We start from the raw sequence: 18,131 nt of genomic DNA, 5'->3' as shown, positions 1-18,131 counted from the left end.
GTAGTATCTAGGTCCATTTACTAACTGGCTGAATTTTTCTCTAGTATTGCCATTAACCCGTACATCCTCATAAATACTCTTAACCCTTAAAACACTTTTTGCTATTATGAAGTGTGTGTGCGCGCATCTGCATGTGTGCTCTCTTCCAGTCTTATCTGACTATATATTTGGGTGCGGTCCCCACAATGCTTTTCCATTTCCAGTAAAGTTTTTTTTTGTATTCACTGTATCTTTGAACAGGTCCTTCTGAAACCACATTGACCACTTCTTGTTCCTCATAATCTTCTTTTTCAGAGGAACTGTAGTCTGTTGTACCTTAATTATGGTATTGTAGCATTCCTAACCCCTCTTCCACACAAATGGATTTTCATAATTTCTTCCATTGCACCTTGTTCATTAGGTTTCTTCATTTTCCCCAAATCTGCTTTCTTGAAATCTAATACTCTTGTACTACACTGGTTCATGACTCCTTTCCTCACCACGTTTAATTCAAGTAGCATGCAATCTCTTTCCCATTATTCTTAGCCTCTCTGTCAGTAACATTCAGCATTCTTGTAGAAAGACTCAACTAAAAGCAAATGGCTTGGCTTAGGTTTTGAACAGAACAACCAATCTCTTGTTACATAAAGTGATCAATATAATGACACTCTGAGGGATGTTTTCTTACTTGAGCATAAAAGCTTCATAAATGTTGCAACCTAGCTGATGCAAATATAAAACCTCACATATTATGTAAAGAAGGTCATAAATTCTTTAAAAATAATGAATTCACAAAAAGTTCATGGTCATCTTGCTTAAACATCACTTTATTATTCTGAAGTTAGTGCAGGTCTAACAAACTGTACAATCATACCAGAAACTGTGACAATAAATGTACATACTCAGCCTAGGTTAGATAACATATTTAGGAAAGCAACAGTGGTCCAGGTAACTGTTTAATACTCCCTCAATAAGCATATGCACTTAAAAAGTTTCAGATTTTCATTAAAATGCTCTTAATGCTAATTGAGCCATGTACATAGGCATCAAATTGTTTCCTACAATATTTCATAGCTTATTATTGAAGCTCTATGTTTTATTATTAAAGCATTTAACCGTATTGGCAAGATATAGAATTTCCAGTGATTCATTAAAAATGTTTTATGAATTCAAATGACGGCTTCTGTAAAGCAGGCCAAAATAACTTTAAATACATGAACAGCAGATAATTATTGGCCATTATTTGTTTAGTAGATCAGTAAAAAAACCAACCCCCTTCAAACTAACAGCCTATACTAACTAATATTTGTTTTAGTTTATGGCATCTTTATTTTCTGTACTTTACATTAAGTCATAGCATGTGAGTCCTTAGGGTCAGTAGAGAAGCAACAATACATACACAGCTTCTAGGATTACACACCTATGGCAGTAACAGCAGAATTTGTCTTTGGTCTGCTTAATCTCCACTCACTCACAACAGGAATTCAGTATTTCCTGATGAGAATGCTACAATCAGGGAGGGATGGCAGACAGAGGGAGTAAGTCTAAAAGAAGAAGAAAAGGCAGGAGAGGAAGTGGAAAGGAAGCAGCAAAATCCAGTGGCCTACACTACACTATTGGTAGCTTATTTTTGACTATCTGAGAAGTTGTTTGTTCTTCTAGACCTTAACCAATAAAGAATATTCGATTTAGTGAAGATTTAGATTATTTAAAATACTGCGGTGCTTGCATTTACAACACAGAGTAGTCACTAACTGTTAAGTGGCCACTGAAAAGGTAACCATACTGCTATATTTTGCCTATATATTTAACCCTGACTTTCTGACTGAACTGGAATAGACAACACAGTATTGCCCTGCCCAGGAGATCAGCTGAATTTAAAAAACACCAAGAAGTCAGATTTGTGAGCACTTGAAGACAATGGCAGAGAAATTACCTGAAGTGCTACATTTTTTAAACATGCAGCTCCTTCTTCAGCATACTATATTTGAATGTGTATTACAGCCATCTGCAGGTAGTAACATTTGCAGTATGCTTCTGGATAGTTTATACAACATGCCAATATACAAATCCTCTCATATCAGCATTCCTGTGTGTCCAGGGAGTTTCAAACTGATACACAGAAATATTCAGAAATGTCTAACATGCCCCATTTTCAAAATATGTTTCTAACAAATGAAATATACTTTGCAGCACACAAATGAAGATTTCTCTATAAACATACAGCTGTAAAGAGCCTTGATACGATGAAAAACAATAGATAATTTTTTTTACAGTGGCATTTCTAATAATCTTTCTTATTTTGAAGGCTACACCACCACTGCCTGCCAGTAAATTGAAACACCACTCCAATGAGTAAGTATTCTGTTAAGTGTTCAAAGGAAATGAAAACAGTCGGGTGTAATGGGAGTATGTTTATCTGTGTTCTTTTGTGGGATTGCTTGTATTTTGCTGTTGTCTATGTTTTCATCATTGCCGAAGAAGCTTGAAAGCAGGTGAGCTGCAGGTGCATACTACTTTTAAATTTGTTTAGTAGCTCTTCTAATAACCTGTAAAAAAGAAAACATTGTATAACTTTGGTGGTTTGGAGTTTACAGATTTGGGGTGTTGCAAGTTAGGTTTATCCATTTATTCAGAAGGTAATTAATGTGGCATATATCCCAAGCTCTCTGACCTTGGACACATTAAGGAAGTAATATTTTTGTATACATTAAATAGTTAAGTTTCTCCAATATAGCATACCAGGAACAAATATGCACTACTACAAAAACAGGTACTGTAGATGCACACCTATTTTTTATCTTTTTTTTAAACTACTTATTGTGGGTAATGCAAGGAAAATCTTATTCTTTTGTGTTCAAGTTCCTCTAGTACTTACTTACCCTCTGTGACAAAGTTCCTCCTCTACCTTGGTGGGTCCTGCGCTTATTGACAGATTTGCTCACCTCAGTGATCTTCCCCACAGTCTGGATCAACTCCTCCTGTGTCTGATCAAGGAGTTGGGAGGTTTGGGGGGAACCCGGGCCCACCCTCTACTCTGGGTTCCAGCCCAGGACCCTATGGATTGCAGCTGTCTATAGTGCCTCTTGTAACAGCTGCATGACAGTTACAACTCCCTGGGCTACTTCCCCATGGCCTCCTCCAAACACCTTCTTTATCCTCACTACAGGACCTTCCTCCTGGTGTCTGATAATGCTTGTACTCCTTAGTCCTCCAGCAGTACACCCTCTCACTCTCAGCTCCTTGTGCCTCTTGCTCTCAGCTCCTCACACGCACTTCCTCTCCTCTGGCTCCCCTCTCCCTGACTGGAGTGAGCTCCTTTTTAAACCCAGGTGCCCTGATTAGCCTGCCTTGATTGGCTGCAGGTGTTCTAATCAGCCTGTCTGTCTTAACTGGTTCTAGCAGGTTCCTGACTACTCTAGTGCAGCCCCTGCTCTGGTCACTCAGGGAACAGAAAACTACTCAGCCAGTGACCAGTATATTTGCCCTCTACCAAATTTCTGTACCACACTGGCCTGGGTCTGTCACATCTCCCACAGTATCATGTCAGACAACTGAATGCTCTGAAGTAGTTTTACATCCTTTGGTAACAGATCCTGTATAAACCACTGTTAGAGACCGGATACTTGAACACAGAGACTTCTGATTTGTTTTAGTATGAAAATTCTTATAATTTTTCACAATACAGCAGGAAAATGACAAATTCCACTGCAGTGACACTAACACACACATACTGGAAGCAGCAGCTTTCAGGGAATCAGTAGCAGAGCATCGGGAATGTTAGGACCAGATTGTGTTAACTTGCCACTTTTTCTTATAGTCCCACAAGCTTGTTCTTTTAGAACGTATCACAAGGAGCCTGTTTTTATGTGGCTGAATAGGATGATAAAGGAAAACCCTACTTAAAGCTTTAGCAGTTATTTCTGTGTTCTCAAATACACGGTCAACTTAAATCAGATCAAATGCTGGCACTGCTTTACAAATATATATAGCTAATGTTTAGATGTACAACAAGCACAAGTTATATTTAACCTGCTGCATAATGGGACAGTAAAAATTATGTGCTCATGGAAGAACATAGCCTCAGAGGTTGTATGCTTTTGCCTTCATACAAATGCTATCTTCAAAAATAATTTTTCATTTAAAAGGTGACCTGCAAAAGAAAAAGTAGACTTGCTTCTCCTAGTCTCCCCCCTTTTTTCCCCTTCTTATGGTCTAGGTCTAGTTAGACTGTAAACTCTTTTGGACAGAAAATGTTTCTTTCTCTGTGTCTGTATAGTGCCTATCACTCTGAAAACAAACAAACAAACAAACTAATGTCAGGTTTCAGAGTAGCAGCACAAAATAATGTGGTCTGAACTTTTTTTTTGTTTTTGTGTGTGTTAAAAGCCTGGTTTGCTACTTAGGAAGACTTCATGATGCCTGGAGAACTAGTGAAATGGCAAGATCAAAAAAGTCAAGAGATTGAAAGCTGACCAAATGCAAGGTAATGAGATTTTCCATCAGGCTATTTAAAATGCTTTATTGTTTATGTTAGCACCTACTGATCTCAACGTAATTATTTGTGTCACAGGCATGGCTAGAGGCCTCAGATGAGACTAGGGATCTCACTGCACTAGGCACCGTACATACATGTAATAAGAGACAGTTCCTGCATCAAAGAATTTACAGTCTAACATTAGAGAAAGGAGGGAGAAAGGAAGTATCATCACCCCCATTTTATAGATACGGAACTGAGACACAGAGAGGTTAAGTGCCTTGTCCCAAGTCACACAGGAAGTCTGTGGTAGAGCTGGGAATCGAAACCAGATCTCCTGAACAATAGTTGAATGCCTTAACCACAGACCATCTTTCCTCTTCAGCTACAATGCATATGGAATATTTGTGACAGGGTGTCTTTGTTAAAGATTCAATGCTCCCATCGCTTTAACTAGATCACACCGAACATCGCAGAGTGGCAAGAAATTCCTCCCGCAAAACCAGGGAAAACCAGAATTCCTATTTCTAAGGTAAAATTAAGCATTTTGGGGGGAGGGGGAAACCCCCAAACTTGGAGGTCTACATCAAAAGCAGCGAGAAAGGGCAGCCCACACAATTTTATAAAATCCATTGCAGGCTTCCTTTAAGCAGCTGCCAATCATTTTTTTCCAAAAACAAATAATAAGTTGTGTTCTGTAAAATTAACAGGTGCTTGGCTTTCCTAGGGTCAGCGAGTGAAAACACAAATTAATACCCACTTCCCCAACAGCCCCTCTGGGAAAGGCTACTGAGGACATCCATCATTCACACGCAAGCTATATTTCAATATTACATGGAGTGTATTATTGGTAACACCAGCAGCTCTAAATCATTCCATAAAAAATACATTTAACATAATTATTTTTAATTGTGTCATGAATGGCGTGGGGAGTTTACAGATGTAGTGGTAACATACCTGAGAAAATAATGTAAGGTATAGAACACATCCTTAGCTCTCTGGTCCTCAGAGCTGCCCTCTGGGTGGAGGTAGAGCTGTAAAAACTGTACAGAACTTTGTTTGTGAACCGCCCTCTGTAGTTCAGTGCACAGTGGTTGTAAACATACCAAGCTCTATGGGTTTGTCTGAAAGTTTAATTTCGATGAACTCCAATTGCAAAGGGGAATGTTCCTTAACCCCAAAGAGGCTCCTTTTTTATCTTCAGACCCTCATGGAGAGCTGGAAAAGGTGGGGAGAGGTCTTGAGGCTTGTGGATGGCAGGAGCAAGGAGTAATTGTTGGATAAATGGATGGAGGCCCATTGCAGGGAGGCAGGGATCACAAATTTTGTAGCTGTGCAAGCATCTTTTGCTTGTGTCTACAGAATATTGAACTAAGGTGATGTCTGAATGGATTCTGTGCAAATGTTTCACACATCTTTGGTTTCAGTTTCATAGAACACAAACCAATATCAGGTTTGTTTTTCTGAGATGTGTGCGCGTGTGTTTGTGTGTGTAAATACATTTGTTATGGGCTCAACATTATAAAGTGCTGAGCACTCTGGCCCCAAACCAGCAAAGCACTAATAACATACTTCACCTTAAATGTGTGAGTAGGCCCATTTATCACATGGCATTACTTGCATGCTTTAGTCTAAGTGCATACTTAAATTCTTTGCTAGACTGGGGTCACAGTGGCCATCATCTTCAGATCTGAATCCTTCTTGGCCAGTATCAAGGGCCCTTGTATAATACAATTAGATGATGGTATAAGTGGCTATTTTTAAAGAAGTTATTAATTTTTAATTATATTCCAGAATCTAAGCTCTCATTTAGGAAAAACTGAAGTTTCTAGCCCTTACAGTTGTGAAAAAACAGTGGAAATGAACACAGCAACATTTGCTTGAATTTGCTGACCGCCTGAAACAATAGGTGTGGAAACGTGAATCTGTCTATTCACCACAATGAGTGTTAACTCTGAAAGTTAATTATGACAATTTAAATGTTGGCACTAATTCTGATTTTAGTCTAAACATCAAGCTAACGTGCTTATCCACCACTATATAATACTGGTTTAGATGTAGCATGGCAGAATGCCTTTGTCAAGGGCTGCTGGGATGGGGAAAGAGGAATTAAATTTCCTCTACTTCTGAATTTAAAGGAGCACTACATTCCCCTCTTATTTAAAGCCTTTGGATTACAAAACCAAACAAAACTGTCTTCCAAGTTCCCCAAAACACCAATTGTCAAAGCTTCAGTTTTCCTCCCTGGCTATTTCTCCAATGCAGTTATTGGTATTCAACAGAATAAGACAATACAGCACACTGAAACTTGAAAATTAGCGTGAAAAGCTATAATTGACTGTAATTCAAAAATGATACTGTATTGATTACACTGGACTAGGGAACAGAGCAGTGCAACATAAAGCCAAAGTTTCTGCTGTAAAATTTAGGTCTAACATCCCACACTGAAACAGGGCTTTGTCCTGAATCAGGGCTGCCATTCTGTGACTCACAAAAGTCAAATGCCATAACTTATTCTTCAGCACCACTATCTTGCTACTGCACTAAAAAAAACAGTACTCTTGCGAGTGGTATTATAAATGTTAAAGTACAAGTACAAGTACACTTACTTTTTGTCTGCTCCACTTAAGAGTTGCGGCAGGGCTTCCAAAGCTTGCTTAAAACTTGAGCTGTAATGCAAACATATTTAATTTTAATTTAACTTTCTCTCACAGCCTCCCTCCATATCTCCATGAATACATACTTCAATTTATGAAATGTTTTGATTGAGCTAAATTAACACATTATCAACTCAACACCTCAGGCTTATGTATAATTTGAACATAGCCAGCCATAGGCTCAGATAGACTTCTCGCCTGAAGAAATTCCACAGTCACTGAAAATACCTGATACCAGATAAACCCTGGAGACTGACAGGAAAAATATTCATGCTGAACACAGTCGCTGTGAGGGGCCATAGAGGAAGAGGCAGTCTCCGAAATAACCGGTCTTAGTTATTTATGGTCCTATAAATAATAGTTGACAATCTGAATTTCACCCAGAACTGAACAGGAAGAAAATGAAGAGTACAAAGTACAGCTGTATATGCTCTGTACGTAAGAGACAGGCTTGCTGTACGTAAGAGACAGGCCATTCCAAGAGTTCTACACAGAGGGTGTTACAGTAGTCAAGTGCTAAGTTGACAGAGCTGTACGTAACAGTGTCAAAATCTGCATTCAAGTGAGAAGGGTACATTTTGGCCAATAGAAGATGAATTAAGGTATTCCTGGCCATTACTTCTAGTGGGGAGTCCAGGAACCAGGAGGAACCTAATGAGACCCAGAGACTGTGAATCACTTTGTTCTGATTGCAACAAGCAGCATTTTCATCTTATCCAATCTGTGTTTATGCCAAACTGTTTTCATCCAGATCCCTATCTCTGCCAGACTCTTGGAGAGCAGGGAAGCAATACTCACGAAATTAGATGAAAAGATACTGCTCAAAATCTGATCATAAAAGTAACAATATTTCCCATTATCAGAGATGAGCTTAACAACTGAGTATTCAAAGTATGCCATTGTTTGAAATTAATTTGAAATAAAATTTCTTTAAACAAATATTTAAACTGTATTTAGTGGTTTTTTCATATTTATCAGGCATTTCATTTTAAATCAAGAGCACAAGTTACTTAGCATCTTACTTGCTTTCTGGCGTTAGGTATACGGCCACAGCATCTCTCAATGCACAAATTTCAAGCCTTGCCTAGAGACAGAATGTAACCATTGTTACAAATTTAAAACATTCTTTGGTTAATTAAACATATATGTCACAAAGCCTCTCGCCTGTTTTCAGAAGCAAAATACTACTGCACACTGCAACTTTAAGCAGCCTTAAACTTCAATAACTTGTTTCCTGTATTTCTGGTTACCACTCTGCCATGTCAGTTAAGAAGTGCTACAGGAACTATTACATATTTGTGAAATTGAAGTCAAATTGTTTATCAAATCACTATGTAGTTGTCTCCAAACAAAGAGCAGTCTCCCAGTAACAGTACCAAAGCAAACTCTGGTGCTCTTTTTTTGCTCTGGGATAGCATTTCCATGCTTTTCTGCTTTTAGCTATTGCCTTCTACAGGGCAAGACTAGCACCTTACAGTACAGTTTGGCCAGAGGGGAAGAAAACACGAGAACAAAAATCGGTTAATACACATTTTAGTCTGGGTTTTGCTGCTGAATTAATTTTCTTCTTCAGATGAGGAAGTAGATCGTTCTGCTCCACTTGTCTCATCTGTCACTTCACTGGGTATACAGGCATGCGGATTTTACCTCAGCAATGTACCTATTTGTCAATTTCCAGCTAAGCAGGCTACAATGGAAAATGAAGTTTGGGTACATTTCTGAGGTAAAAGTGAATCAAGCAGGGTTTAAGAGATCTTCTTTGTTCTCATTCCACCATGGGTTTTATGCGAAGATGGTAACACCATGAATTTGATCAATACTTAAAAATCCCATTTACACATTTCTTTCTAGAAATGGATTAAAGCCACAAACTTCATCATAATTCACAATCAGCTTTTGTTCAGCCCATTACAGAGATTCTGGTGGATCCAACCATGAAATGCAGAGACTGATCCAACTTAACCAAAGTTAATATAACTACGTCAACTTTCTAATAAAGGTTTTTAAACTCTAACTTACATATTTATTTTCAACTGTAATTAAGGCTTTTGTTTGGGAATATCTTATACATATATCATACATACAGAGTTTTTATTTTTCCCTGCTATATAGGCAGCCAGCACAGATTTGTGCGTTAAGGGTGCAGGACTTCCTGGTAAGCATTAGGATTTAGCTGACCACCAATTTTATGTTAAGGAGAAATGTTTCTCTTGTAGGAAAATGACAAGCATAGATGGGCCTTCTCAACTTTCTTGAACATCTTGTAGGTTCTTTCAGGATGAATGGGTTAGGATTTTTGAGAGCTAGGTGCCTTAGGCGCTTTTAGACCCTGGTTCTGCCACCAATAAAATTTTGAGTTCTTGGGTTTTAATGTAACACTAAGTTGTGCAGTTATGTTTCAGTTTTAAGAGGCAAAAGCCCACTGTGGTAGCGGCACATTATCAGGAGCGATAGTTTATGCCTAACATCAAGAACAAGGCTGGGGAGTGAGTGAAGCCTGGATATGTAGGGAGTGTCTGGATCAGGAGAATGGCTGTTAAATACAGATTGAGGCATCTTTTGTCAAAGCTCAGTTCTTTCCACAGGGAATAGTATTTTTGAGCAGTTTGGTATGGTCCATATCCTACCGGTTTCGGTACAATCAATCTATCAATAGTGAGGGTTGATTATGGCCAGAATGGTAGAAAGGGAATGCAACTGACAAATTTTTCTGCTGGAAGAGACAATTCTTTCAGTTATGGGTTCAGGGAGTGAGTTCAATAAAAGGTGGGCTACTTATTCAACTCAAAAGTTAATTATGCAGAGCCTTTATTTACCAACCTTACCTGGTTGTGAAAGAAGTCCTTCAAACATGAATTCTCCCTCACATGCTACTCTACCAGCAGTACTTGGAAAGTATTACAAATATATTTAAAATCAAAACTGTACATATGGTTTATAATATGGTGGGATCTAATATTTACATTTCCCCACACCAGATGCCAAGACTGCTGGAGAGAATATCAGATGGCAGCTGGTAGTTCCTGCAAGTCCTAGAGAGGCAGTATGTCAGAGAAAGTGCCTGTTGAGTCAAAGGGAGCTTTCTTTCTTCTTTAGACTTTTCTAGAACTAGTTCAAAGTAATGGAGCAATCAGAAGTGAGCAGGGCAGTGTTAAACTATCTGTCTTACCCACAGATTGGTAAAGTGCCACCTCTTCCATGGTATGAGTTCAAATCAGGCACTGCCACAATCTGAAGGACCCTGCCACACAGTATAGGTCATTTGTTTAAAAAAATCATAAGCTTGATTTAAAAACAAAAATCAAATATTTAAATATAGTCCTGAGACTTTGCCTTTAACAACATTATACAACTATTGTGAGTAAACTCCTCATCCCTCCAAAATCCCTTTTGGAAAATATGCACAATTAACGGTAGGTAAACTACCAGAATGCTCATGTATGCCAGTATGGAACACAAAGCTCCTTTGTATGAGACAACTGTGGATTACAACATATCACATTTCGGTCTCAAATATTTTCCTTGTCACATTTGTGAAATACCATATGTATTTAACACATTTACATGTAATTACATTTTAAATATACACTAGTTAATTACACCCTTGTAATTTCACTAGGCTATGGAGTCTTCTGCTCCAATTAAGTTTAATTGCTAACTAAAAAACATAAATAGTCTATGGACCTCCTCTTTAAACGTTAAGTTGATAATACTCTACATTGTATCTTCAATACAAAGAGTGTAATATATTTTTAAAAATAAACCAATTTTCGTTAAGATTTTCAGTTGCTTTAGAATTTTAAAATGAATCTGAAAGAACAGTAAGATGGGTGTTGGCTGCAGATTTCTATTTCTTTTATCTGCATTATTAAGCATGGGTTTTAAAAGCTAAACATACTTTTTAAATACAAGACATGGAAGAATTGAAGTAAAACCTGAATATGAAGATATTTTAAGATGTACAATTAATTGACTGGACTACAAACAATTCACAGACCATATATAGCCTATTGGTATTCCTCAGTCAAAAGATTCAAAAGCATTGACTTAAGAGTTTTGTCTGAGTAAGAACTATTGGATCTGATTCTATGAAGAATGTGATTAAACCATGTATTCTATAAATATTTTACTAATGAAGCACCAGGGTTATAGTTATTTACAAAACCCTAAGAACCTACCCTTCCTTGAACCTTGTTGGGAAACTTAATTTCACAAGAAAAGCACTCAAAATAAATTGTTAGAAACAATGGGCCAGCACACACTTCCGCCCACCTCTGTTTATTAAAATACTGTACTCTGGTCACAATTCATTTGCTCGTTGTTAGTACTGATTCATCTAATCTGAAATGGGAATGGCAAGACTTTTGATAAATGGATCTTTAAGACTTTCTTTAATGGTAATTTTTGCAAGTGTTTCTGTAGTGATGTTATTTTGCAGATATTTTGCAGCTATGCCTTCCTTTGGAGTCATACAATACAGGAAATGTTTTTATTCTCTCTCCAAACAGTGGAATAATATACCACTACGACACATCGCTACACTGGCCTTTCCACACTAATACCAACAGATTTAAAAACAAGCTTTAAAATACAATTAAAAACATTATTAAAACCAAAATCTTTGCGGACAAAAATAAGAACACAATCAAAATATTTAATTGGCTGCTGTAAAACAATAGGTAAAAATATAACTTCTACAACAGCTGTTGGTTGCATTAGAATACAAACAGGCTATTAAGCTACAGTCCAACAATAATGGGGAAATCTCTCCCTCTTACTTTCTAGCTACAGTATTTCCAATTTTCTCAACTCAGAAACAGAAACTCAAGAGTCTTTATCTACCTGTAAAGCTCCATTTTTACTGAACGATGATACACACTGCATCAGTCGACTTAGTTCTTCAGCAACAGATTCCACAAGCCTTGACAGTACTCGAGGCACTAATTCCTTAGAGATGGTGAATACCTGCCGGTTTTCAATCAGAGTTATGAATTGGGTATCTGCATTAATATTTATATTGCACCTTAGTATGGACATGGAGAGTTAACCTTGATTGCATGTTTCGTTGCTTTTCCCAGAAGCACCTTATCTTCTTCTCACTGCTCAGCCAGTTTGTTCCACCTGTTATGGCTTGTCATAAACCTAGACTGAAAACTCTCTTGGACTGTCTTTTTTATTACTTGCTTGTATAACACTGAGACCAACAGTGCTTGGATTCCCAATTAGGGTCCATAGTTGCTGCCATAATTCAATTTAATAATAATACAAGATCCACCTCCTAAGAAGCTTACAAAATAGTAGAGTAATAAAACAAATAGATAGTCAGGCGCTGAAATGAGATCAAACAGTGTCAGAGACCTGAAGCTTGGCAAAAAAGCCGGGTTTAAGGAGAGATTTAAAGACAGCAAAAGACTGTTAGTGCATCGGAAAAGGGATAATGTCTCAGATAATTAGGAGAGAAAATTGGGCGGAACACTGGGCAAGAGGTGGGTAAGAGGAAATGAGATTGGCTCTATAGGTAGAGCAGAGTTGTGTTAAACCTTGATGATGAAAATGAGGAGCAGTGTGGATTACATGTGGAAAAGGGAGGGGAAAGAAAAAGGGATGGTGATTTGAGGAGGAAGTGATGTGATCAGAGTCATGGGGAATGATGATGATTTTGGCTAGAAATTTCATTATTAATTTATTCAGATTTCTTAAAAAAAACAAGCAAGCCAGCAACTAATGATTGGGTCACACTTTTGCGACAGGACCTTTGCTTTATGTTAAAGTCAGGAGCGTGTCTGATTTGACAATGAAAAACTGCTTAATAGAAATGCATAATCAGAAACACCAGTATGTGGATGAGTAAAACTCAAATATGAATTTAGGAACCAGACCCGATTTTTCACAATATATGTGAGAGTGATGTGTCATGGATCTCACAGACTAGACAAACAGTAAAATAACAGATGTGCACTACAGCCAAGGCATACTGACCACACATATGCTGGCTATCAGTCACTCAACTGCTACTTCAAATAATCATCTTGCTTTTAACTGCTTTGACCCACAAAAGCCAACAATTTTGGTCACATACAGAGAAAAACGGTAAAAGCAAAATGGGTGTTGCTGAGCAATACAACACAAGCATACCAAGAAAACGACCAAAGCCTTCTACTAAGGAGAAAGTATTTGTACCCACAATGGCCATTCTCAATGTTACTTGACAGAACTCAGGAAAAAAATTCTCAGCCATAGTAGATTACCACATTTTTGCAGAAACTATACTTATTTTGGTTTCAGTTCAAATTTGACTTTTTAGTTAAAGTAATTTTTTTCACCTCAGAACCTGCCTATTGCACAGTTGATGGTTAACTAGTGTTGTTTAAACTACAAAAATCAGCAGCGTTGCTGGCAAAATCTAAGACTGAGCCAGACTGGCAAAATTTCAGCAGAAAACAGTGTTACTCTTGTGGAAATTATAAAATTTCACACCAATGGTCAAATTCACATACTTCTGCAAGTACTTGTGAAAATGTCATTTCACACATAGAAATTCATGAGGCAAAACTTAACATGGGAAGATCAGCTAGCACCCAATTCAATAGGGTATTTATGCATATGTCCTAATTTTAAGCACGAGTAGTCCAATTGAAGTCAATGAGACAACAAACTTTTTAAAGTTAGTTACATGTGTAACTCCCTGGCTGAATCAGGACTTTAAATCATCATACTTACTTAAAAGGACACAGCCAAGTTAAAAATCATTTTTAAAATGTCCTTGTGTTTATTAAAAACAATTTAGATTATTTTAACTGAATTTAAAAGAAAAATCTAACTTATTTTGTTTGTTCCTTTCATGTAATTTACTCATCCTGGAAAATGAAAACAGACTAATCATTTTCACTGTGGTTTATAGTTATGTTAACTTCTTCATACTCAGATACTAGCACAATGCTGCAGTATTTGTGCTACATACACTGAAGGTAAACACCTGCATCAAAGCAAAAATCTGTTTTAATTGGAATTCCAAAAGCCATGAAAATATTTCGATTTGCATTAGTGTCTCTAATTAAAGAAAATATTAAAAGGAGCCTAAAATACTCAAAAGCCAATTTTAAGCAAGTAAAAGAGGGTCTAAAGACAGAACAGTGTTATCTGTGCTATGTGAAAGAAAGGTTTTGGTAATACTAATGAGAAAATACATTTTGTGATGGCGAGGGATGGGATTATTTAGAACAGGTGCTATAGCTTAAGTACTTTAGAAAATTGCTGCAATAGTCTATTTACACTTAGGTGTTGTGACAAAGTTCCTCCTCTACCTTGGTGGGTTCTGTGCTTATTAGCAGATTTGCTCACCTCAGTGATCTTCCCCACAGTCTGGATCAACTACTCCTGTGTCTGATCAGGAGTTGGGAGGTTTGGGGGGAACCCGGGCCCACTCTCTACTCCCGGTTCCAGCCCAGGGCCCTGTGGACTGCAGCTGTCTATAGTGCCTCTTGTAACAGACGCATGACAGCTACACTTCCCTGGGCTACTTCCCCATGGCCTCCTCCAAACACCTTCTTTATCCTCACTACAGGACCTTCCTCCTGGTGTCTGAAAACACTTGTACTCCTTAGTCCTCCAGCAGTACACCCTCTCACTCTCAGCTCCTTATGCCTCTTGCTCCCAGCTCCTCACAAGCACTTCCTCTCCTCTGGCTCCCCCCTCCTTGACTGGAGTGAGCTCCTTTTTAAACCCAGGTGCCCTGATTAGCCTGCCTTGATTGGCTGCAGGTGATCTAATCAGCCTGTCTGCCTTAATTGGTTCTAGCAAGTTCTTGATTACTCTAGTGCAGCCCCTGCTCTGGTCACTCAGGGAACAGAAAACTACTCACCCAGTGACCAGTATATTTGCCCTCTACCAGACTCCTGTACCCCACTGGTTTGGGTCTGTCACAGTATGCATCTGCAAGTGTGCAGCTCTGCAAATAATTATTTCAATTTTCATCATTATTTCACGCTTTTTTAACATACACTCCTCCTCTCTGTTGTAAGCCATGGCCCATTTTGGGAGTTCAGACGCTACATATCCACGGTTCCCAAACTGGGGATAGTGCCCTCAGCAGATGGGGTCGTGGGTCCAACAGGTCAGATTCAGCTCGCAATCTGACGCTGTCTGCTCCCAAACACGTCCGGACTTGCTCCACAAGTGCCACACCAAGAGACCGTTATTTTGATCTACAAAATGGTGACCTCCACAAAGTGTGACCTTAGACCTACGATGTGTGCAAGGTCACTCTGTGCAGAGATCACCATTTTGCAAAACAGCAACTTCCTGGCACAGTATTTGTGGAGCAGGTCCAGCCACATTCGCTGTACGGAGGTGGTTGTATGGACACCATTTAACCATTTGCACCATCTGGCTTTGCCAGCACCCAGGGGAGGGAGATTTGAATCCAGAAGACACTTATCTATGGGCAGCAGTTTTACCACAAGAGCATCCTCTCTGCTTGAGCCAGTAGGAGTCTGTGCTAGCTTTTTCTGAGATGGGAATCTGCAGTGGCTTGTAAGCTCCTTAAGGCAGGGCTCATATCTTCTTTTATGCCATCCTAAGTATCCTGTTAGTACTCAATAAAGAATCATTGTAAATTGCTGTCTCTGTGCTGTAAGTTACTGGCTGACAATGAAATTATTTGGCCTCCCAGACACGTGATGACTGAGCATCTCAACCAGATGGAGTAATAATGGTTTGCATCCTTTTTCCTTGACCTTGGAACATTATAAAGTATGACTGGATGTGAAACCTGTTTGCAAGCATCAAGCCATGGATTTGCCAGTAGCTGAAATTGAACAGTTCATTGAAATTTCCTGTAATTGATTCTTGGGAGGAACATATGCCCAATTTTCTCTCCCAGAGTTGTGGGTTCACCGTCAAGAATGAATATTCTGCACTCTCAACACATGCATTGAAACTGATGGTGCCATTCATAAGCACCTATTTGTGCTGAATCCAGCTTCACACATCTGTGTCCATCAAGTCTGAGTATTGATCTGCCACTGATGTCACAATTAGTTTAGATATGCAATTTCTATTACACAGCTGGATTTAGAGAAGGTGTGTAGATTTACTTCCCAGCTTGCTGCGTACCAACTGTTCACATAGGTAAAACAGGTTTAATCCATACTAATTCAGAATAGAGTGTCTACACCTAGAATTAATCAGAAATAGTTAATCCACTTTAAATTCACATGCTACTTTATTCTGGATTCTCTTTCAGGGCAAACAAGCCCTAAAATTTGATATATGGTGTTACTGATGGAAGTTTATACAATTTTTAACCACTCCCACTTCTTTAATAAAATAAAACACGTAAATAAAAGTAGCCTGATCTTCAGAGGTGCTCATTTCCAGTGAAGTCAGCCAACTTATGTTGTTTGACGCTTTAATAACGTGAATAGTCTAAAGTTACCTCACCTCTGCATGCACAGCAATGATATTCACTAATGCTTCTTTCAAATAGTTTCTGACACCTAAAACAAAACAAAAAGGGTAGTCAATCACTTTCACTGTGTTATCTTGACAGAGCTAAGATATTCTACTGTTCAATTCTACTGTTCAATAATAGACTTTTTCATTTCATTTCTTTAACCTACACATTTGCAATGACAGAGGCAGAAAGAGAAAGTTCCACAGCCACACCACCACAATCTATTTCCTTTTTCAAATCAAATGGAGAAAGGAACATTTCCTTACAGCAAAAGGTTAAAGAAGCCAGTAGGTTCCTGTTTCAATATTCTTCTTCTTCTGTATGACAGCCTGACTCTGATAACCTTTCAGTTTGCCACAGATTCAATATTAAAAAATAAGAAAAACCCCTTAAACTAAAGGTCCTGGTGACACACATACAATATGGTCTATTACATGTATAACAGGCAAGGGATGTTTTAAGAAGCGAACATAGACAACAGGATTACATAGCTTGCAACCAGAAGATCTCATTCCTATTTCTTTTGCAGCTTTTTTGATTGTGAAATATCATCATAAATGGAAATAAGAATTCTTGTTTCTATGGAAGTGGTTTTAGAAGATATTACTCATGACAATTTATAGCATATGTTATGCTTATATAGGAGAAGTTTCTTTTGGGAAAAAAGTTCAAGCAAGCAGTTTATTTTCTAACAAAACTTTTACAGTAGCATATAAAATATTTGCTAGAGTAACAGAACAATCTGGCTCTTTGTGTACATTGCTTTGCAAGCAATGACAAAATAGGGACTTTTTTTTTAAGGGTAGTTAATTTGCAACATAAAAGGCAAGCAGAATCATTGAAAGCACAATAGCAGTAGAGAGAGAGAAGGGGCAGATGTATGTGATTGGCTAGATTCTGATCTCGTTATACTAGCATAAATCCAGAGTACATTGAGCGCACACCAACTTCTTTGTACATACTCCAAATGTAACTGAGATGAGAATATTGAGGCTCTACAGATTGTGAGTTATAATAGCAATATTAATATCCACTGTAAAAGTTGCATCAAAGATACACTTGTAATCAGTTTGTCTCATTTACTCCATCTTTCTTCAGCTACCTCAGTCATTCTAGCACAGTTCTACTTTGAAAAGTGACTCTAAAAACGACATTGAGGGAATCAAAGTGCATTGTCTCTCAACTGTCATTTCAAGTGTACTCAGTTTATAAAAATATATTTGTGTGTTTATTTTATTTGCAAATCCAGCTTGAGATTTAAAAATCAGGCTGCACTCTTTCCTTCCTATCAAAGCTAGTTCAAACACACCCAGAGTCCCACTGGCACTTACCCCTGTAATCCTTATCACTCACAGCTTATTATTAAATATGTATTTTGTGTATATTTACAAATCTATAAATTTTCTCCATTATTCACAGATGGACTGAGCTGAAAGGAGGCATATACAGGAAGGTTGGAAGATTAAGGGAAGCAGCAATGGCCTCCTGGGGCTCACCCTAGAGCAGCGGCTCCCCAGTTAAGATTTGTCTACACTGGTAATTAACAGCGCTGCAACTTCCTCAC

At 38.2% G+C, this 18,131-nt stretch overlaps 1 protein-coding gene across 7 annotated transcripts in view; it reads right to left on the bottom strand.

The window, feature by feature from the left end:
- Positions 1-785: 785 nt before the first annotated feature.
- Positions 786-18,131, bottom strand: part of EXOC2 (exocyst complex component 2) — a 204,346-nt gene continuing 187,000 nt past the window's right edge. For 6 of the 7 annotated variants that reach the window (XM_050939919.1, XM_050939918.1, XM_050939915.1 and 3 more), the window contains 5 exons: positions 16,555-16,610; positions 11,956-12,078; positions 8,136-8,197; positions 7,066-7,125; positions 786-2,528 (listed from right to left, as the gene is read on the bottom strand). In XM_050939919.1, coding sequence (XP_050795876.1) covers positions 2,438-2,528; positions 7,066-7,125; positions 8,136-8,197; positions 11,956-12,078; positions 16,555-16,610 — 392 coding nt within the window. In that variant the 3' untranslated portion in view covers positions 786-2,437. The other variant, XM_050939922.1, reaches the window with a different exon arrangement.

Source organism: Gopherus flavomarginatus, chromosome 2, assembly GCF_025201925.1.
Source record: "Gopherus flavomarginatus isolate rGopFla2 chromosome 2, rGopFla2.mat.asm, whole genome shotgun sequence".
NCBI classification, from domain to species: Eukaryota; Metazoa; Chordata; order Testudines; family Testudinidae; genus Gopherus; species Gopherus flavomarginatus.
The sequence above is the reverse complement of the archived record's forward strand: the minus strand, read 5'-3'. Positions and strand labels throughout refer to the sequence as shown.